At 51.6% G+C, this 21,079-nt stretch overlaps 2 protein-coding genes across 5 annotated transcripts; one reads left to right on the top strand and one right to left on the bottom strand.

Moving 5' to 3' along the window:
• The first annotated feature begins 4,589 nt into the window (after positions 1 to 4,589).
• Positions 4,590 to 12,668, top strand: TEX261 (testis expressed 261). The gene is made up of 6 exons (XM_081590361.1): positions 4,590 to 4,751; positions 5,654 to 5,733; positions 6,892 to 7,045; positions 8,871 to 8,938; positions 9,622 to 9,724; positions 9,952 to 12,668. Exons 1-6 carry the CDS (start codon positions 4,682 to 4,684, stop codon positions 10,065 to 10,067), a joined length of 591 nt encoding a protein of 196 aa, XP_081446487.1. The 5' UTR covers positions 4,590 to 4,681; the 3' UTR covers positions 10,068 to 12,668.
• Positions 12,643 to 21,055, bottom strand: ANKRD53 (ankyrin repeat domain 53). Of its 4 annotated transcripts, none has more exons than XM_081590345.1 (7): positions 18,281 to 18,745; positions 17,955 to 18,102; positions 17,449 to 17,648; positions 16,048 to 16,212; positions 15,581 to 15,701; positions 13,741 to 14,016; positions 12,643 to 12,893 (listed from the first exon to the last, which is right to left on the bottom strand). In XM_081590345.1, the coding sequence occupies exons 1-7, from the start codon at positions 18,658 to 18,660 to the stop codon at positions 12,867 to 12,869; spliced, it is 1,317 nt and encodes a 438-aa protein (XP_081446471.1). In that variant the 5' UTR covers positions 18,661 to 18,745; the 3' UTR covers positions 12,643 to 12,866. The 4 variants fall into 4 exon arrangements, with proteins under 4 accessions (XP_081446471.1, XP_081446469.1, XP_081446468.1 ...); XM_081590343.1 differs by lacking the exon at positions 12,643 to 12,893 and adding an exon at positions 20,891 to 21,055 and having other exon boundaries at positions 13,256 to 14,016; positions 18,281 to 18,587; XM_081590342.1 differs by lacking the exon at positions 12,643 to 12,893 and adding an exon at positions 19,748 to 20,701 and having other exon boundaries at positions 13,256 to 14,016; positions 18,281 to 18,587.
• Positions 21,056 to 21,079: the final 24 nt, after the last annotated feature.

Genomic DNA, 21,079 nt, shown 5'->3' with positions numbered 1-21,079 from the left:
ACAAAAAGAAACAAAAAACAGTCGGAGTTTTCTGAGAATAGATCCACCCAATGTCTAGTTTCCCTAAGACATCCTCATGAGATATATGGGAATGGATTCCCATACTCCCAGGCATCAAATAGTAACATATGAGTTAGTGAATTAGTAAAAGTTAAAGGAATATGTATAACATTGGTAAAAATGTATGGAGTTACCAAGGTCTGTCAACATGTAAATCGATAAACCTTTGACTCCACAAATCTTTTCACTCTTGGGTTCCTTGAATTGAGCATGAGAGCCCTTCTGCTTCCTCCCATTCCTACTTCAAGAGAGGCTGTTTTTGTTTTTTTCATCCTAGTGACCTCCTGCCTAAGCACAGGTCCCAAAGAGCCTCCTTGAGCCCTACCCTGCCTTGTTGGGAAATCATAGTTTCTTCCTGCTATCCAGAGGAAATGTGAGTCCTCAACCTTGATTCCCAGGGCCAGTTTTGGCTTTAAGACTGTGGGGAAGTAAAAATGCCCAGCTGTGGAATAACAGTCCTGGATCAGACATCTGAATGCCCTTAACCTTTTCCAGCCTGATGTTTCCCTTATCTACAATTCTGGGGAGGAATGGGGGGATACTTTTACTATATTTTCCTCCTTCCTTGGGAGGAGAATGCTCAGGAAAATAAAAACTACAATCAACTGAGATTTTATTGTTCTTCTACTCACTGATACTTCTGTGTCTCAAATACAAAGTATCCAACAGAAAAGACTAGACCATGAGGCTTCCCTACTGGGCCCATCAGGAGGCCAGGTCACGTGATCCAAGGCTAGCTGACTGACTTGTAAGGCACTGTCTGCTTTTCTCAAGAAGAGACTGAGTAAGGACAGACAATTCGAGGCATCCCAGCAGATCCAACACACTACAAACATTTACATTTTAAATTTAATCTATAAATAGGTGATACATTTACATATATTTACATAATTCAGTACTTTAAGGATATAAAAAGACACACAGGAAACACCCTCTCTTACTCTTGAACCCAGCTCCTCTCTTTCTGTCTAGGAAGCAAGCAAAGTGACCATTTTCAAATGGACTCTTCCAGAGATAGTCCATATAAAGAAATATCTATGCAGATTCTTTCTCCTTATTCTTTGGCTTTTCTCAAAAGGGGATCCTCCTATATGGGTACATAGAGAACAGTCTCGATTGTTTCTATGGCTGTGCTTTAGAATGTACCAAAATGTACTTGTCCAGTTTCCTATTAATGAACATGTAGGTTGTTCTCAGTCTCTCCCAGTGATGCAGTGAAAAGCCTTGTAAATAAGCACACAGTCATTTAAGGTCACACTTCTTATACACAGCCCCCAGAAATTCTTAACCAGGGGCATGGGGACTCCTTAGAAGTCAGCAGATATAAAATTCAGGGGACAAAACTGAAGGGCTCTAGAAACCTGGAAGGGAAAAAACTCCCTTTATTTACACTAAGGTCTAACAGAAATTTAACATTTCCTTCCATTATGAATGCAGCCAACACACTCAAAATAATTGGCAGTATCTGTGACTTTCTCATCTTACAAGGTTGAAGATATTTTGAAAATATTTACACTCATCCCTTCTTTGTCATTGTGGTAGTAAAGGAAAACAGTTTCTTTACTCACCACACTCTGACATCAAATGTGTGGGTTTTTTCCGCACATCAATTTTGTGACTCTCTGGACACAAATTGGGTGCCCTACAATTGCATTCAATTCTGAGACTACCTGGAGTTACTGTCAGACTCCACAGCTTTAAGACCTTGGTCCCACAGGACTTCCTTCAATTCAGATTCAGTCACAGTCATGGGGCCCTGTGGTACCACACTTCTGTTCAACTTGGCTACAAAACTAAGGGTCCCACATACCCCACCTCAGATTGGATAATTTCCTACAATGGCTCACCAAACCCAGAAACATTTACTTATGTTTACCAGTTTATCATAAAGGACATTATAAAGGACAGAGATGAACAGCCATATGAAGAGGTGAGGTCTGAGGGGACTGAGTACAGGAACTTCTGTCCTCGGGGAGTTGGGGTGCACCACCCTCCCCTCAGGTGGATGTGTTCACCATTCTGAACCCTATACTTTAGAGATTTTTATGGAGGCTTCCTCATGATTATTAACTCAATCTCCAGCCCCTCTCCCCTTCCTGCCAGACAGAGGATAGGATTCAAAGTTCCAAGCTTCTGAAGAATTCCCTGGAGGTCCAAGCTCTCACTGCAGAGGGCCCTGGTTCGATCCTTTTAGTTAGGGAACTAAAATAGCACCAAGTCAAGCAGCGAGGTCAAAAAGAGAAAAAAAGTTTCAAACTTCCAATCTGGTGACCAGCCCCCATCCTGAAGCTAACCAGGAGCTCACCAAGAGTCCTTCATTAGAACAAAAGATGCTTCTATCACTCAGGAAATTCCAAGGAACTTAGGAGATCTGTATCAGGAACTGTGAGCAGAGACTAAATATAATATATATATATATTATATTTCTTATTATGTCACAGGTATGTAGTTATTAGACTTTGTTAGAATGGGTTATGTTATGCATTCATAAAGAAGCATGTGTGTGTGTGTGTGTGTGTGTGTGTGTGTCTGTGCTGTGTGCTAAGTCACTTCAGTTGTGTCTCACTCTTTGTGACCCTATGAACTGTAACCCACCAGGCTCCTCTGTCCATGGGATTCTCTAGGCAAGAAGACTGGAGTGGGCTACCATTCCCTTCTCCAGGGATCTTCCTAACCCAGGGATCAAACCTGCATCTCCTGTGCGTCCTGCATTACAAGCAGATTCTTTACCACTGAGCCATCAGGGAAGTCATATATATATGACTATATCACACAGTTATCTAAAAATATTTTGATATCTGTAGTTCAGTGAATTTTTTTTGCTTTGTAATCTTGTGTATTTTTTATTCATGGTAACTATACATAACACAAAATTTACCATTTGAACCATGTTAAGTGTACAGATCAGTGGCATTAGGTATATTCACAATGTCATGCAAGCATTGCTACCAGTCATTTCCAGAATTCTTTCATCTTCCCAAACAGAAGTTCTGTACCATCAAACAGTAACTGCCTATCACCCACTGTCCCTTCCACCTCCAACCAACCACCATTCTACTTTCTGTCTCTATGAATTTGATTATTTTAGATACCTCAGATAAGGGGAATCGTACAATATTTGTCCTTTTGTGGCTGGCTTATTTCACTTAGTATAATGTCCTCAAGATTCACTCATATTGTAGCATGTGTCAGAATTCCCTGTTCTTTAAGGCTGAATAATACTCCATTGTATGCATGTACCATTTTGTTTATCCATTTATCTGTTGAATTGTTTCCTTTCCATCTTTCGACTATAGTGAATAATGTTGTTATGAACATGAGTGTGCAAATATTCCTTTGCATCTCTACCTTGAATCAGTTCAGTTCAGTCACTCAGTCGTGTCCGACTCATTGTGACCCCATGGACTGCAGCATACCAGGATTCCCTGTTCATCACTAACTCCCAGAGTTTGCTCAAACTCATGTCCATCAAGTCGGTGATGCCATCCAACCATCTCATCCTCTGTTGTCCCCTTCTCCTGCTGCCTTCAATCTTTCCCAGCATCAGGGTCTTTTCTAAGGAGTCAGTTCTTCGCATCAGGTGGCCAAAGTATTGGAGCTTCAGCTTCAGTATCAGTCCTTCCAGTGAATATTCAGGACTGGTTTCCTTTAGGATTGACTGGCTTGATCTCCTCATAGTTCAAGGTACTCTCAAGAGTACTTTCAATACTTTTGGGTATATACCCTGGAGTGGAATTTCTTGATAACATGGTAATTCTGTTTAATTTTCTGAGGAATATGTATTTATTTTTATGCATGAAAAATGTTCTGAGATAAGAAACACACCAGAGGCCCCTTATACATTCCTTATCTTTGCATGCCTATTTCCGCCACCAGATGGGGGACTTCTTGATGGGCTGCCCTGCTCTTTGCGGCCCCTCAATTAGCCCTTCCAGAGGTGGAGTAAGTGCATTCAGCACCTAATGGACCAAGTCAACAGAGAGGGAGAGTTAGGCTTCAGGATGGCTAATCAAAGAAGCCCCAGTTTCTACCTGTACCACTTGTAGAGGTACAACCTGAGGCAAAGTAACTTTCCTGGGATCGGATTAATATCCATCCTGAACCTACAGCCTAGCCTTTAGCACACTGCCTGGCACTCGAGAATTTTGTTCCTTTTACCTGCAGGAGCAAGAGAAAGCCCTGGGCAACCTGCCTGGAGGCTTCTGGTCCGAGGCTTCTGGGGAGGGGTTGGGAGGCCCGGGATCACGCTCCAGGCTGACGCAGGAGTGCACAGGGAGGGGCCGGAGGTAACCTTTCAAGCTCCGGTACTAGCGCCGCGTCCCGCCCCTCAGGACAGGCTGTCCCGCCTCCCCGAGTTGCATTGCGGGTCGTCTTCTGGGTGCAGCCCGGGGAGCCCGGCGGTCCGCGGGCGCGCGCCGCTGGGGGCAGCAGCGGTTGGCCCTCCGCAGCGGCAGGCGGCGCTAGTCTTGTTCCGGCCGAGGGTGGCTCTCGGGCCGGGCTGCTCTCGGCGGCGGCGCACGACCGTCCGCGGGGGCGGGGACGCGGCGACAGTGGCGGCGGCTCCTTGTCGCCGGAACCGGAGCGCGCAGGCCCGTCCCGGTGGTCGGGGGGCGGGGGCGCCATGTGGTTCATGTACGTGTTGAGCTGGCTGTCGCTCTTCATCCAGGTGGCCTTCATCACGCTGGCCGTCGGTGAGAGTGCGCGACCCGGCCCCGCGCGGGCTCCCGCTCCGGCATCTGTGCCCGCCGGGGGTCGCATCACGAGGGCGCCGGGGCGACCGGCGAGACCGCCGCCCGGCCCTCCCGCCTTCGCAGCCCCCCTCCTGTCCCGCCTGGTCCTGCTTCTCCTCCTGGCCCCAGCAGCCTAGCTGACCGCGGGTCCTTCCAGGAGTCACAAAGTCCACCCCAGGCGGTGCCCGGGAGAGGCAGCCTCGGGTGCCCCTTGCCCGCGCACCGCCAACCGCTGTCGCGCCCGTCCTCGCAGAGCCAGCCGCGCCGAACTTTTCCCGACCCCTACCGCCGCCCTTTCGCCTCTGGCCCTTCGTGCTTCCTACTTTCTCTGACACTCTTTCCCGTCCTGGCTAGTTCCTACTGTTGATCTCAGCTGAGATCTCACCTCCTCCGAGAACCCCTCCTTATGAGGTTTGATGGTCTCTCTAAAGTAGCACCTGTCACACTGGGATCGTCTGACTTCATATACTACTCAACCGCCCCCTCCCCGCCCTCCCTCAAAGTTGGGTCAGGAAAGGGACCTCGTCTGTCTTGTAGTGTGCTCAGCTCTCAGCCCAGCACCTGGCATATTTATTTATTGGATGAGCGAAAGAAATTCCCTTTGATGGGCCAGAGGTTAGGTTTGTGCTGAGGCACCAAATACAGGTTTCCATTCACTTTTGTGAAATCTCTCCTTAGTTGCCTTGACAGAGTTTTACTTATGACTTGGGAGGGTAACAAACGGGTTGTTTGGTTTGTTCCTTACCTCATGGACTCATGAAAGGTTGGGTGGGACGCAGCTGCAGATAGAGGGCTGATCAGGATGGTGGGAGAGACCCTGGCTAATGTTCTCCCTGCTTGCCTTGCTCGCCTCCCGCCTCCAGCCGCCGGACTTTATTACCTGGCCGAATTGATAGAAGAATACACAGTTGCAACCAGCAGGATCATAAAATACATGATCTGGGTAAGTGACAGCTTTCCCCGGGATCCCCCTCACTCTTGACCTGCCTCAAAAGGAGGAAGTGGGGAAAGTTTGGCCTGGGTGATGAGACCTCTGACCTTGCTGTTTCCTGAGGGTACCATCCCCCACCTCCCTGCCCTGTACCTGGTCCCCTGGGTCTGCTCTCCCGGGCCTAGGTCTTCCGAAGCTTCCTTTCCCAGTGGCATCGCTTCACTGCAGGCCTTGTTCTCAGTTCCTTAAGGTGAGAGCCAAGTGCCTGTTCTGTGTTGACAGGACCATGGCTTTGCTTTTGTTTGATTGTCTTCAGTGGTCTTAGCCCCTTGCTCTGTTCACAGCATTTAGAACTGAGAGGAACCTTAAGGACAGTTTTGAGTACTTGTTGGACCGAGTGACTTGTTCTAAGAGGAAGACACCGTCCGTGGCACGGGCCCTGCCCTGCTCAGGGTTCATGGAAGGCTTCTCTTCCTGAAGATACAATCCTTGCCATCGATGTCAAAGCCACAGGAGAGACTCCTGGTGGTTTCTGCAGCTGCAGGAGAGGCTGGGGAGGGGCTGGAGGCATATTTGAACAGGAGGAGTCCACTGCCTCTCAAATCACCTGCTGTCAGCAACCACTTTCTCTCTGGCATGACCTAGGGTAGGGAGTCAATTGTGGAAACAAGACCATAGCTCTCAGCCCTGGCTTCAGGGGCCCAGCTCATAAGTGTTGACACAGGAGTCAGTCTTTCATTCAGCTAACTGCCTGCCATTTGTTATGCACTGACAGCTATAAGTCCTTCAGAACTGTGTTTTTCGAACTGCAGGTTGATTCATTATTGGGTTGTGCAATCAATTCAGTAAGTCATTATCAGCATTAAAAAAAAAAAGGGAATGGAAAAGACTAGAATTGAAATCTGAACTTTGATCACATATATGTATGTGTGTTGGGATCACAGTGTAAGCTGTTTTTCTTACTGTGGGATGCTGTCAAACAAACTATGGGATTAAAAAGTGCTGCCCTTTGGGAGCCGAGAGGCTAGTTGGGGAGGTCAGAACTGTGGCTGTGAAACAAGGAAAGACTGAAGCATGAGAACAATGTTGCCCTGAGTAGGCTAGGGGTTAGTGAGTCCAGGAAGGCTGCCTAGAAGAAGCTCCCTGCACTGTGTGCCTCTGTTGTTTCAGTTCTCCACAGCTGTGCTGATTGGCCTCTACCTTTTTGAGCGCTTCCCCACCTACATGATTGGCGTGGGCCTCTTCACCAACCTTGTCTACTTTGGCCTCCTCCAGACCTTCCCCTTCATCATGCTGACCTCGCCTAACTTCATCCTGTCCTGCGGTGAGAGGGGAGAGAGTGGGAGGGACAGCTGAGGTGGTGGGATGTGCCCAGCTCCTTCAGTGGCACTGAAGGGGGAGGCAAACCACTGAGGTCCTCCAGGAGGCCAGGCAGGTTGGAGGTTGGGGCTCTCACATGTGAGGAACCGAGAGCCCACACTGACTCTAGTGACTAGAATTTGGAGGGCTGGGATGCTTAGAGAGGGATGGCTTTCCTGGGGCAGGTGGGGTTTGAAAGATTTGAGAAGGGAAAAGAAGTGGGTTACCTGAGTAGTTACAGCCCTTAAGAAACCACTTGGCCAGGAAAAGCCCAAAGCCTTTCCCTGGCCTGCAGACAGTGCCCCATCCAGTCCTCTGGCTGTAAGTCATGATTAAGGTGAGCTTCATGGGGCCGCGGGTCTCCCTGCAGACAGCTGCCTTGGGGTTGACAAACGTGTTTGGAGGACCCTGGCCTTCCTGCCTTTGCTCTGCCACCAGTTTCTGACCCCAGGGAGTCAGTTCCCCTTTCTGACCTTAGCGTCTCCATCTGTTCAGTGATATTTGGGAAAGTCATTTGGCACATAGATGCTCTAGTTAATTTCTGGAAAAGGTTCTAGATAGGATCTGGTTACTAGGATTGCCTTTTCTCCCTTCAGTTGTTACTGGTCATCATAGCCTTTTGTCAAGATGTCAAATGGAATTGGGGTTTCTTAGAGCTACTTTCCTATTTCTGTGAGAGCACCTGGAAAGAAGCTGTCCTTCCCAGGAGGGCATGGTGTTCCAGCCAGGATTGAGTGCCTTCATTTGATTCCGCTGAAAGATCTGCTCTGTGGGGGTTGGTGTGAGGTGTCCTTCCTTGGATACTATGCCCCTCTTGCGTCTTCCTAGGTGGGAGGGTGCTCCCCACTCCCCTACCCCACCCACAGTAGCACGCTCCCTTGGCTTCCCTTTGTCACTCCCTCAACTTGCCCTCTGGATGCCTGGGAGAGTTTTTCTGAAGGTCTGTGGGCGTGGAGCACCATCTGGTCTTCCAGCAAGCCCTTGCCCTAGAGCATGGCTAGGCATGGCCGAGCTGTTGTCCCTGCTGTAGAAGGGGAGTGGCAAGAGAGGAGAAAAGAGGAAGGACCCGTGCTGTTGCCAGTGAGGTATATGTGAGGGGTGTTAGGTTTGAGGGGATGTCTACCCTTCACTTCACCACAATGGGAATGCCTGTGTCTGAGCAGCGGGTCCCCAGGATCTCTCTCTGTCTGAATTTGGCTGCACACAAAGGACGTGTGTGGGGATGCAGAACATACCAGTTCAGATCAGTGAGCCTTATCCTGGGACAGGATAAGGAGAGACCCCTGTCCCCGGAACTTTGAGGAACCCTGAGGCTGCACCGCAAAGCATCCAGCAGATGGTGCCCTTTATTCCTGAGGGGTGAGACCCTCTGTCTGTGGAGCCTCCTCCTGTCTGGAAGGGACGCAGGAGCGAATGCTCGGCTGTGACTTCCTCCTCCCCCACCCCCCGTGCAGAGCTCTCTTCAGGACTTACGGCCGCTCTAGACCAAGTCATTTGGCACGGTGCTTTGGGCTGTGTAGCACTGAAGTCTCATTTTTATAACATTCAAGTCGTTTTTATCTACTTCTAATGTAACTCATAAGTGTGCTCGGCAGTGGGCAGATGGGGGCTCCTTATTTTAACAGGTGGGAAACTGAGTGCTGAAGAGTAGTGCGCTTGGCCAAGCTGTGCTCTGGGTCGTGTGTAAAGTCAGGACCAAGACCTGGCTTCTGGCCTCTGGGGCCTTGTGAAGGCTGAGAGTCTATTTTATGTCATCCCTGAGACTGACTGACTGTTCATTCCCTCAACAGGGCTAGTGGTGGTGAATCATTACCTAGCATTTCAGTTTTTTGCAGAGGAATATTATCCTTTCTCAGAGGTAAGAAGTCTTCAGTGTGTCCTCAAACTACTAACAGAGACAGCAGGAGTAAAGGGGATTTGTGTGATTTCTTTGTGAATTTGGCTGTGATTTGAAATAGACTATTCAGGGATAACACATTAAAAAAATATATAGATGATTTTAGAAAGCTGTGAGTATGAGGAGCAGGGACCCTTTGGCTGAGGAAGAAGGCCACTGCTGTCTCCCAGTGAGTCCTTTGGGTCTCCCAGGATCCCAGCCTGACATCCTAAGGTCAGGAAGGGCGTGGGGTGACCTGGTCTGATGCAAACCTCACAGGGCAGGGCTGGGCCACAACCTTGAACCCTGCTGCTCTAGTTTGAACCCTGGAGAAGAACAAGGTCACTTCCCCAGGAGATACGGGTCGGTCATGGTTTTGCCTTCCATCTACATCCTTGGGTTCAGAGGAGTTGCTTGTCCTGGTGACCAGGATTCAGGGATTTTTGCCTGAATCATGGTCATCTTCAGTCTCCACCTTTCCCCACTGAATCTTCTCCATGTCTGGGGCTGTCCTGTCTCTGCTTCCTGGGTCCTGGGCCCCTTCAGAGATCCCATGTGGGGCCGTCAGTGTGCACGTGACCACCTTTCTAAGATACACAGTGACTGCTCCTGGACCAGCCTTGGCATCTCTAGGGGCACCATCTTCTCAGTGTCTTTGTTGCCAGGTCCTGGCCTATTTCACTTTCTGCCTGTGGATAATCCCGTTTGCATTCTTCGTGTCACTCTCGGCTGGGGAGAACGTCCTGCCCTCCACCATGCAGCCAGGAGGTGAGAAGTGGGTGGGAAGGGGTCATGGTGGGAGGACACCAGCAAAGCCTGAGCTGTTGAGGGAGCCAGAGCCCAGCCTGTCATAGACACTTGAATTCTGGGTGGGCAGCACTGTGTACACACACACTCATGTGTACACACACACACACACACACACACACACTCACTCACTCACTCACTCACTCACTCACTCACTCACTCTCATCTCCCTACCTGTGTCTCCACAGATGACGTGGTCTCCAATTACTTCACCAAAGGCAAGCGGGGCAAACGCTTAGGGATCCTGGTTGTCTTCTCATTCATCAAAGAGGCCATTCTACCCAGTCGGCAGAAGATATACTGACCCCCTGGGGAGGGGATGCTGGCGCAGGAGCTGGAGAGTCAGGCCCCTGGGCCTCTGCACTGGTTGGGGGCCGGAAACTGGAAGGCACCTTCCCCCAGCCCTGGCCCTCCTTCCCTCCACTCCCCTGGAAGCCCTTGTCCCCACCCTCCTCAGGAGGCTCAGCTCAGGTCAAATCACTGCTGGAGGCTGAGACCTCAGAGGCTGCCAGGGAGGAGTCAGGGCCTGCTTAGCCAGGAGGCCACCACCCACCTGGGTGCACAGAAGCCGAGCCCCTGTGGCCCTCCTGCTCCCTCCTGTGATGGGTCAGGAGTTCTGGCTCAGCCTAGGCAGGTAGGGCCAGGGCCATGAAGCTGAAGAGCAGACAGTGATAACTGCCAGTGGGCAGATGGCCATGGGAGGGGCTGTGACTTAGCACTTGCAAGAGAAAGTTTTTGCTGTTGAACTGTGATTTCTGTCCAAGTGCTGATTCCCATTTGAATAAAGATTCTAGGTGGCACTGTTTGCCTTAATACCCTGAAAGTTCATCTTCCTTTCTTCCTGCAGACCTTCTGCCTGGACTGGCTTTGCTGCACCAGGGCTCTTTTTCCACGTTTGGGTCTTGCCCTTCCGAAGGGACCGTTCTTGTGGCCCGTAGTGGGAAGGGGACAGAGATGAGGAGCTGAACCTGGTGGGGAGGATGGGGAGTGGAAGTGGAGGCAACCTTCCTTAATCCCCTTCTCTCTTTTTCTGTCTCTTCTTTCCCTGGGGCTCTGTGACTGCCAGACTGGGGGCAGAGAGGGGATAGTGTGGGTCTGCGTTAGATTTTTCAGGAGAACATGTGTAATATCCTATTTGTAAGTCTTGTCCTAGGGAAGAGGAGTGATTTCTGGCTGATTTCTATCTTGGGCTTGAGGAGAAACAATAAAAATTGGCTTCCAGGCAGCCTGGACTACAGCCTGTTTTGTAAGAAACGGGTGGTGGGAGAAGCTGTTTGTTACTCTAAGAACACACAGGGCTGGCCCCCTCTTCTGAGTGGTCATGGCTCCAAGGGGGTGATTGTCTTCTAAGAAGACAGGCCAGGTCCTGGGCATAGGGCAGCATTTGTCGACCTTGCACTCCAACTATAGTGCCTTCCAAGTACTCAGCAGTATGTATGGGAATGAAGCCCCCATGGGAGCCATTACCAGCATGTCCTATACCTCAGAGCAAAGCAGGCAGGTGCAGAGATGGACTGCACACATGGTACCTTTCAGCCACTGGGAAGACCTCTGTGCTTGAAAACCTTATTTCTACCTCCTGCCTCCAAGCCCCACCATAGCCCTTCATTTCCTTGGCTTTAGTATTCCCTTTCTCTTAAAAAGAGCCAGGCTTCCCCTTTCTTGGGGAGAAGCAGCCATTTTGGCCTCCTCTCAGTGGCACCGAGACTGCCAGGCCCTTCTGTCCTATGCAGACAAGGCAGGACAAGGTCAAGGACGCTGGAGGCCAATGTCCTCCTGACTGCTGGCCAGCAGCCGTCCTTGCTGTCTCTTGCTCTCTATTTCTTTCTCACCCCAGTGGCAGCTTTGCCCCTCCATTCACTCCACTGCTCGTGTTCCAGGGGTTGCCAGTGGCCTTGTGGTAAGTCCAGAGAACCCTTTTCACATCTCTTTCTGCATCTCTGCAGCATTGGGCAGGTTTCATCACTGCCAGCTTCCCAAGCCCTTTTGTGGCTGGTTCTCCCTCTCTGCTCCTTTCCAGGCCAGTGCAGTCTCCTCCACTCACCCTGTGCACAGGATTCTGTCTTGGGTTCCCTGGCGGAGCCTGTCCCTGCTGCTGATGATTTCAAGGAATTGAGAGCTGACTTCCAACCCCAGCATCCCTTTTGGTCCTCTGAACCACAGTTCTGCTGCCTTTGGGCATGCAGACAACTCTTGTGGGCCAGATAGCCCTTGTTGCTGTCCTCTGCAAACCTGCCTTTTTTGGGTCCTGCTTTCGCCCGAAGATCACTCAGGGGCCCAGCCAGACACCTGGTTTCTCTTTCTGCCCGGACATCCCACTTCTAACAACTGTCAAGGGTACCTTCTGAACATCTCTTTATCTGAGCCACTCCCACTGTCATCAGCTTTCACCTGTATTATTGTGACAGCCTCCTTTGGCTTCTCTATCCCACAGCTGGAGTTGTCTTTCTAATGCACAGTTGATCCAGTCACTCTCTGGCTTACAACCTTCCATGGCTCTCCACTGCCCTCAGGATAAAGTCCAGACCCCTTAGCATGGCTCGTGAGACTCGCTGTGTCTTGGTTCCTGCTTGCCTCTCTGGCCTCGTCACTGGCCACCTTGCACTCTGAATTTCAGCCTCCTGTATCCAGAGATGCCCCGTTGCTTCTCCTTCATTCTGCTCACCTGGGTACCTTCTCTGTCAGTTCTCAACTTAGACTTCACTTCCTCCAAGGAACTCTGAATGTCCCGTCTCCCTCCAGCACACCACACAGATCACTCTGGTCTTACTTGCCTGCTGACTGGTCTGTCTCCCCACTAGACTGTAAGCTCCTTGAGGGCAGGGACTGTCCAGTTTTTGTATCAACAGCGCCTAGCTTGGCACCTGGCACATAGAAAGTACTCAATAAATGTTTGTTTAATGAATGATTTGCAGTGACGTGTACAGGGGCTAGCAGGGGATCCAGGTGAGCTTCCTGGAGGAAGTACAAGTGCTTTCAGTCTCAACCTGAAGCCACAGGTCCTCCCTCCATCCTCCATATAGAGACTGCCTGTACTTCTGCAGAGACCCCAGAGGCAACTGGGATGAAGGATGACAGAGTGGCAGGAAAGCAGGGTGACACACTAGCCTTCCTCCTCCCTGTTCTGGATCTGGAAATACAGAATGAGGCTTAGAACCTGCAGCAGGAAGGACTTAATATGAACAAGAGGCAGAATTTCCAAGCAGTCCCTCATCCTGGAATCCTCGCTCCTAGTGAGCTGTTTGGGGTGGGAGGGGGAGATGGGGACGCCAAGGTGTCACTTTTCCAATGCCAGGGCCCAGAATAGAGGGATCCCCACTCTGAGCCTTGGGATACTGCCCTCACTTGGATCTCCTGGGGGAGATTCCTTTGTGGAGAGAAGGGGATCTGGGGTTTGTGGGGGAGGGGGCTGCCATCCTTGAGCTTGAGGGTGGGCAGCCTATGGGCACTCCCCCTTCCTCCCCATCCACACACAATCACCACACCTCAGCCTTCACTGAGCAGTCTCCAGTGGAGAGGCTACCAAAGTAAGTTTAAGGGAGGTGTGGTTTAGGGGAAGGCAGAGCAGGGAGTCCTTGATGGGCTCGCACAGCCGCCAGAAAGCCTTTGTCAAATGTCTCTCGCAGGTTCATGCTCAGCGTGTCGGTCCAGAAGCTGCTGTCACCCAAGTGCCGCTTCCGGGGCACCTCTGTCACAGTGACAGAGCAGAAGCCCTGGGGCACCTTCATTCTGTAGGGCCGCACCGAAGGGTACAGCTCGCGGATTACCGCTTCGAAAGGCAGCCGGGGCACAGGCTGCACCTGGTGGCCGGCCACCGAGCGCAGGTGCGCGCCCCCATGCCCGTCGGACCTCACCTCGACAAAGCAGTGGAAGTCGCGCTCTGGCTGGGGGTCGGGATGCACACCCAGGCGGACGCCCTGTGGGTAGCTGATCTGGGCAGTGGGGGACTTGGCGGGGTTGCTGCTAAGATTCCACACCTTGGGCCGCCTGATCGTGGGCGGCTTGTAGGTGGGCGCGGGCATCACCAAGGGCAGATTGGGCTGCTGTATCTGTTGCAGGCGCGCCTCCGGGGAGGGGTGGAAGCTCGTGGGAGGCCACAGTACCCCCTCCTTGCAGGTGTTGGAGAGGGCCGTGGCCCGGGGCAGAGCACGGGGCTCTCGCTGAACGCTGGGTGTTAGGGACTGGTCTTGGAGTAGCAACTTGCGATGGAGCCACTTCTTGAAGTCAGCTTCTCTCAGAATTTGGTGTTCCTTCTGCAACATCAGAGGGCACAAGATACTTCTGGCCAGCTGCTCCCCCTGTGCTTCTATGGAAGCAGGCCCTGTGGCTGTAGCCCTGGAAACCTCAGGTCTAATTGAGCAGATACCTTCCTGCTCTTTGTGAGCCCAGAGTCTGATGAGAGAAACCCCTGCCTGTGGGAGCCCTTGTTCTGATGAGGAAAATACTGCCTGGAGGGGTCTCTGGCTCATGTGACAGACAAAGCCTTTCCCATAGGGGAGACCTCCAATCAGATGGAGACTCGGCCTCTGCCCTAGGTGAGGTCTCCAGCTTGAGTGGGGAGACCCAATCCCTGCCCTATGGAAAAGCTTGAGTCTTAATAGGGGAGATTCCTGCACCCCCCATAAAGGAGTTCCAAGCCTGCCTTAAAAGTTTCTGGTTTGATGGGGCGGAAAGGCAAATGAGTGGTACAAACTTATCCTTGACCCTGGAAGGAGAGAACAGAAAAGTTTGGAAGGCCAGCAACTGGATGGAGCTAATCTGAGCAGGCTTCTTGGAAGTGGAGGCCTTGAGCAGTCAGGGTAGAGAGAGAGACAGTTGGCTGGTGCTCCAGACTGGATGGTGATACTCTCTGTCCTTGCTTCCACTAGAGCTGAACCTTCAGCTTGTCACAGAACCACCCCCTTCCTCCATCCCCATCACAGTGTCTCAGTTCCCAGACTGTCGCTAAGCAGTCAGGTGGTTTGGAGATTGACCCAGCTCCAGAGGTAGGCCCCCGGATTAGGCTAAGCCAATCATAATTCCATCAGCCTTGCCCCAGACTTCAGTCAGTCAGCACATGGCTTTCCTTGAGCTCTAGGGATTGGAACAAGAATGCACAGGTGATCCAGTTGAGGCCAATAAGAGATAAGGGGGAAATCTTCAAGGGGCTTCTGGGAAATCTTAGAGGCACAGGAACAGATGGGCTTTGCTGCCTCTGGATACACACGTGACTGTGAGAGCTGGGTGAACCAACAGAGGGTATGACAGGGAAAACGAGAGGAATGCAGCTGGAACAGAGCTGAAATACCAGTTTTTGCCAGCCCCTAAACCCTCCCCACCCCTGGATCCACTTAGGAATCCCAGCATCTTCTTTTGGAGTTTTCTGGTTCTTGCATTCTATGTAGCTATACCTCACATTAAAATCCTTTACTCTCCTTTTCTGCCCCTGTCAAGGTCTGACATTGATCTGGGCCCCTGCCGGGTCTCTAGCTCGTCAGTCTCCAGCTCACATCTGAGTCCTTGTCTGTTCTGAATTTGCACTTCTTGAGGTATACCATATTCTCATGGGTCCCCATGCCTCTTCACAGGGCTGTCTGTTCCTTCTACCAGGTCAGCTCTTCCCTGATTGTTCATATAGCCAACTGATGCCCACCTATATAGACTCTTCAGCATTACCCGTCCGGCACCCTCCTGGAGCTCCCTCTTCAGAGGAGGGGGGAGGCTCTTTCTGGATAGAACCACTTCTAGCCAGTCTTCTAACTAACCACACACGGGAGTCATGCCCACACACCTGGATCACAGCTGATGCCCAGCACCCCTGCCTGCCCTACCCCTTACTTGATACTCAGTCAGGTAGTCCTCCTCCATGAGGGCCAGCTGGTCCTTGAGCCTCTTCAGTTTCCTCATCTCATGGGCAAAGTCCTTCTTGTCCCGTTTCCACATGGCGTCTTTCAAGAACCTGGTGCCAAGGTGGGGGTGTGTCATTCCTTCAGCTTCACTCTGGGCTGGGAAGACTGGCTGCTGCTGAGGGCCTGGGTGAGGGTAGGGGGAACTGCCAGAGATGAGGTGAGCAAGATGGACCATCCCCTGTCTGGCTAACTACTTCCCTGGTGGTAAGAGAGGAAAGTAATCACCACCTTCCTGTTGAAGGGCTAGGACCTCAAGGTAATGCTAAACCCCAGGGGTGAGGCCCTGTGGAGAGCCCCAGGAATAGCATCTTGGAGAGGGGTTCCCCTCCGGAGACTCATCCTTGGGTGAGGGCCCTGGGGAAGGGTGGCAGATGGGGGTAGTTCTCACACCCTCACCGGGCACAGACTCGGTGGTTCCATATTTTGCAGTAGTCAATGGGCTTGCAGCCTGTGGCATCTTGTGCATGGACATTGGCACCTTTCTGCACCAGGACTTTGACACAGCTCAGCAGGCCCTCACGGGCTGCCAGATGCAGAGGTGTGGAGCCATTGCACGTCTGACTGTGGAGGGCCCCGCCGGGGAGAAGAGGGGAGAAAGGAAGGATGAAGGACATCAGATAGGTGGGCACACCAGCTCTCAGGCCTGCTGTGCCACCAGTCCACTGGGTGACCCTGGCACGTCCCTTCTCTCTGTACCTCATTTTCAACTGTTGAAGGAGGGTTTGAACTAAATGAACAGCAAAAGTCTGATTATGGAGTATGTGACCATGAGGACCTACCAGAAGGAGCGCTGGGTTGGCTGGAATGCAGAGACCATGAACCTCATCTCCTCTTTAACCACCCAGGCCTCCTCCCCTTTCCCCACGCCTGGCCATGGCCCACAAGGCCTGTGTGACCAGGGCCCTCTTCCTCCCCAACTTTGTCTTCTGACCTTGCCCCATTTTCTCCCAACATGGCCTTTGCACCTCTGCCTGGAATAATTTTCCCTGGCTCTTCACCTGGCCGGCTCCTCTCAGTCCTCTCCTTAGAGGTAACTGCCCGTTCCCAAATAGGTCTTCTTGTCCCCTTTACTCACAGCTCCATTACCCTTCTTAACTGCTTACCACACTCTGTCATTTTGTTCATGTGTTTGCTAGTTGACTGGCCACTCCTACATTAGTATGTCAGCCTTAGGAGGGCAGGGACCATGGCTGTTAAATTCACCATATTCCTCAACTCGGGCCCAGTGCTCAGCACATTAGATGCTGGATAAATATTTTGAATGAAGGCAGTCTCCTATAAGCCGTCCATTCACTTTCTCAATTATCACAGTAGTCTCATGTGATAGGCATTGATTGTCACCCACCCAAATTTCAGTTGAAGACACTGAGGCAGTAGTTCCTAAACAGCTGCAAATGAGAAACAGCTGGGGCTCTTTTGCACCTTCAAAGCCTGGGCCACATCCCAGACCAATTAAATGACAGACTCCTTTGGATTGAAACACAGGCACTGGTATTTTTGAAGCTCCCCAGGTGATTCCAGTGTACAGACAGGTTTGGGAACCAGAGCTCTGAGACTTAGGATTGAGTGACTTGCCTGAGGTTTTTCTGTCCGCTGGCAGGTAGCAAAACTGGGACATGAAGTAGGTCTGCCCTCTTTCAAAGCCTCTCAGCCACTACCACGTGACTGCTTCATGTGGGAACGAATTCCTGGCACCCCACAGCTCCCCTCCCTCTCCTCCTTGAATCTTCCTGCCTGGAAGTGGGGGTCTTATCTGCCCAGCCTGCCAGCCCCTCTCCCTACACAGGCTGGACTCACGTGTTGAGGGCCGCCCCTTGCTTAATCAGATAGTCAATGCAGGGGAGGGCCATGGTCTTGTTGTCACCATTGATGACAAGGTGCAGAGGTGTCTGGCCATTGTTGGTGGGCAGGTTTACGGGAAACTTGTACTCCTCCACCAAGACCTGCAGGCATGCAAGCTTGCCGCTCTGGGCTGCAAAGTGGATGGCAGTGAAACCCTGCGGGGGCCAGAGGAGACAGGAAGTGGTTGAGCAGGACTGGGCCCCAGGGCCCACAGCCTAACCTAGAGAGGATTTCTTGGGATTACCCTCGCCTCTTCTCTGTGCCCCCGGGAATCCCACATTCCCCTTTCCCACTCCCTTAACTCGCTCCCCCCAAAATTGCCCTCCAGACGGTAGGAAGGTGAATTAGAACCGTCTACCCAGAAGCTCTACTGTCACTCCTTGCCAGGTAACCACTGTGGGCGGTGCTCTTTGTAGGGTGGAGAAGACTTCGGTTCCTGCCCCGGCACTCCAAGGCCTTACCTTGTCATCGGCCAGAATTTCGCCACGATGCCGATTTAGACAGAACCGCAACCATTCCAGGTTGCCCAATGAGGCCGCGAACAGCTGGTAGTAGCTTCCTCCGATCGCCCTCTGGTCCCACTCCTCGGCTAGACTCATGGAACTGGAGCTGGCGCGGGGAGGAAGGTGGGCGTGAGCCTAGAGGGCGGCCCAGGGCGCGCTGGGCGGCAGGGCGATGGGGAAGTGACAGTCGTCGGGCCCCCGGGCACCTCTTGGGAGGACAGCCCGGCCTGGCCTGAACCCTCCCCTCCCCGCCCCGACGCCCGCACACCCACGCCCGGGCCCACCTGGTCCGCTGGACCGCCGACTCTTTGCGGGTGGTTGAGCCCTTCTTCGGCAGCTGCAGGTCTACGGTCCCGGAGAGGTACCGCCGCCTGATGGGTGCCGCCGCCCACCTGCCGAAGTGCCAGCTCGCGCTATGGGCGGAGGCCAGCGGGGGCTCCCAGCTTAGGATCGTGGTGGAGGGGCGGGACCTGCGCGCCTCCCTGGCCTGGTCACCGACCAGTCGGTTACCCCACCCCACGGCCCACTCGTCCTGGAGACGCGGCATTTCAACACCCCACACAGAAAGACGAGCAGCTTTTGTTTCTGATTCTAAAATTAATAAGTGCTGATTGTAACAAAATAAAACAGAGGGCAATGAAGATATTAAAAACCACAACCCCATTACCCACAGAAATCATGATCTATTTCGCTATGTGTATGCACATCCTATACGTGTTCCTGTCTCTTTTCATTCAGCCTTATACAATGAACTAGCTTCCATTGTCAGTCCACACACTAAACGTGATGACGCAACCATAGGCCAGCATCATAATGGATGCGCTGCTATTTCACTTGTGATGCAGAAAACAAAACGGCTCCTCTCTGGTTGTTTTCTTAGGATGGATTCCCGGAAGTAGAATTACTAGGTGAAAGGAAATGAACATTTTTAAGCCGTTGATAGATGTTTCCAAACTGCCCTCCAGTAAGGTTCTATATTCCCTTCTACTTCCACCTGCAGTGAAACAGGTACACTGTAAATCAATCTCATGACTTTGGTCAAGTAGCCAAGCAACAAATGTTGCTTGAAACAGTGTTGCATGTTACTGATTCAACCACATTCTCACCCTTTCACAGGGGAAACAGACCCCAGGCCTATCAAAGGGTGCCTGAGACCCCAGGGTCAACTCTATGCTTATCTAAGCACACTGCCCACTTCTAACGGCTGTCTCCCCTCTGTGCCTGACTTTTTAGTGTTGCCCGTGGAAAAGTCTATGATGGACAAAGGAGGGTCTCTTAAGACCACAGTGACAGGGAGCAGGGAGCAACAAAAATGCAATTCTCCACCCAGAAGCACCTCTCCCCCTTTCCAGGGAAACCTTTGGTAGCCCACTTGCCTTTCAATCCCAGTCGCCAGAAGGAGATAGCACCCCTTCAGAGCACCTTAAAACCCAGCAAATCCTACTGGAAATTTGCCTCTGGTGGGGCCTTAGCAACTGACTTCAAATTAAGATTAAAATGACAATGCTTTGCAAGGACAAATTTTGAGGATTTCCTGGCAACTGAAGGATTCTTTGGAACTGTTGCTTTTGGAGTATTAGGATTCTAACAATGGCGGCAAGACCTTATGTGTGTGTTGGGGTCAGAGAGTGTATCTCAAGCCCTCTTCAAGTAAATCCTCTTTATCTTCACCTTCGGTCTCTATACAGTAGTTGCAACCCTGTTTGTACATTAGAATCACCTGGGGGGAAACACCAATGCAGAGGACTTACCCCTAGTGATTCAAATTACAGGTTGACCCTTGAACAACACGAGTTTGAGCTGTGCAGTTTCATTACTCACATATTTTTCAATACTAAATGTTACATAGTCCCTGGTTGGTTGCATTTGTAAACAAGATACAGATATGAAGGAACCGCGTTTATGCAAGGCCAACTACGTTGTGTGAGGATTGAGCCCCACATTGTTCAACAGTCAACTAATTGATTGGGTTTCTAGCCTGAGCAGTTGGTGTCTTGTGAAGTTCTCTAGGTGATCATCACATGCAGCCAGGGCTGAGAAGGACTTTGAGGCGTTCCAGCCTCAGTCCTCTTCCTGAGGAGGCAAGAGGCTGCAGGTGACCCTAAGGAAAGAAGGTCACAGAGGTAGGCAGGGAGATGGGAGAAGAGGATGTCTTTCCACCTAAAGACCCCTTGGCCAGAGGTAGAGCCATATGGCTGGGCAGACAGTGACTGATGGAAAAGCAGACACCAGACCACGGGGAGGGCAGATGGCAGAATATGCCCAGGGAGAGTTGACTTCCTCTCTGGAAGGGGAGGATAACGGGTATGGCTCCTGAACAGCTGGTTTTTACAGCCCTAGGTAAGAGAGATGGAAGGCTGAGAGAGGAGGCAAACCCAGAGAGAAATGGAGGCAGGACCTCAGAGCCTGTTGTCTCCAAACCCTGGTCCCATCCCCAAGGCCGGCTCCTCATTGTTCTCTAAGCCACTTCTCTAAGGATCCTTTTGATGCTTAGGCTATTTCAGACTGTTTCTGTCCCTTTAAACTGAAGCCTGACTACTAAAAAGTTCCTGAGGTTAAATTCTCCATAGGAACAAATAATTGAGACCATTGGGGGTGGTCCTTGAAAGGAGCTGTGTGGGCCAGGGAACTGTGAAGCCCCAGAGGACATTGGGACCGGTTCCTGAGGGGTGGGTGTGCTTTGAGAGCCAGGACGGGCTGGTTTGAGTGGGGGCACACTCATGTGGGCAAGGGCAGGGGAGGCTGACACTGCCATTGTGACCTGGCAGTGCTAATGCATCATCTGAGGATAGTGGTAGGACAGGGGATCGTGGCTGCAAGGAGCTGAAGTCCTCAAGTGGCAGGTCTGGTTTCTGGCTGTGGTGGTAATGGCATAGGAAAGAGGACTGACTGACCTTGAGATCAGCACGCTGGATATCTGGGCTTCCTGGTGGCCCAGTGGCAAAGAATCTGCCTGCAATGCAGGAGATGTAAGAGATGCAAGTTCAATCCCTGGGTCAGGAAGATCCGCTGGAGGAGGATACCCTCTCCAGTATTCTTGCCTGAAGAATTCCATGGACAGAGGAGCCTGGAGGGCTACAGCA

Source organism: Giraffa tippelskirchi, chromosome 4, assembly GCF_054371585.1.
Source record: "Giraffa tippelskirchi isolate mGirTip1 chromosome 4, T2T-mGirTip1v1.2.pri, whole genome shotgun sequence".
In the NCBI taxonomy this organism is placed as follows: domain Eukaryota; kingdom Metazoa; phylum Chordata; class Mammalia; order Artiodactyla; family Giraffidae; genus Giraffa; species Giraffa tippelskirchi.
The sequence above is the reverse complement of the archived record's forward strand: the minus strand, read 5'-3'. Positions and strand labels throughout refer to the sequence as shown.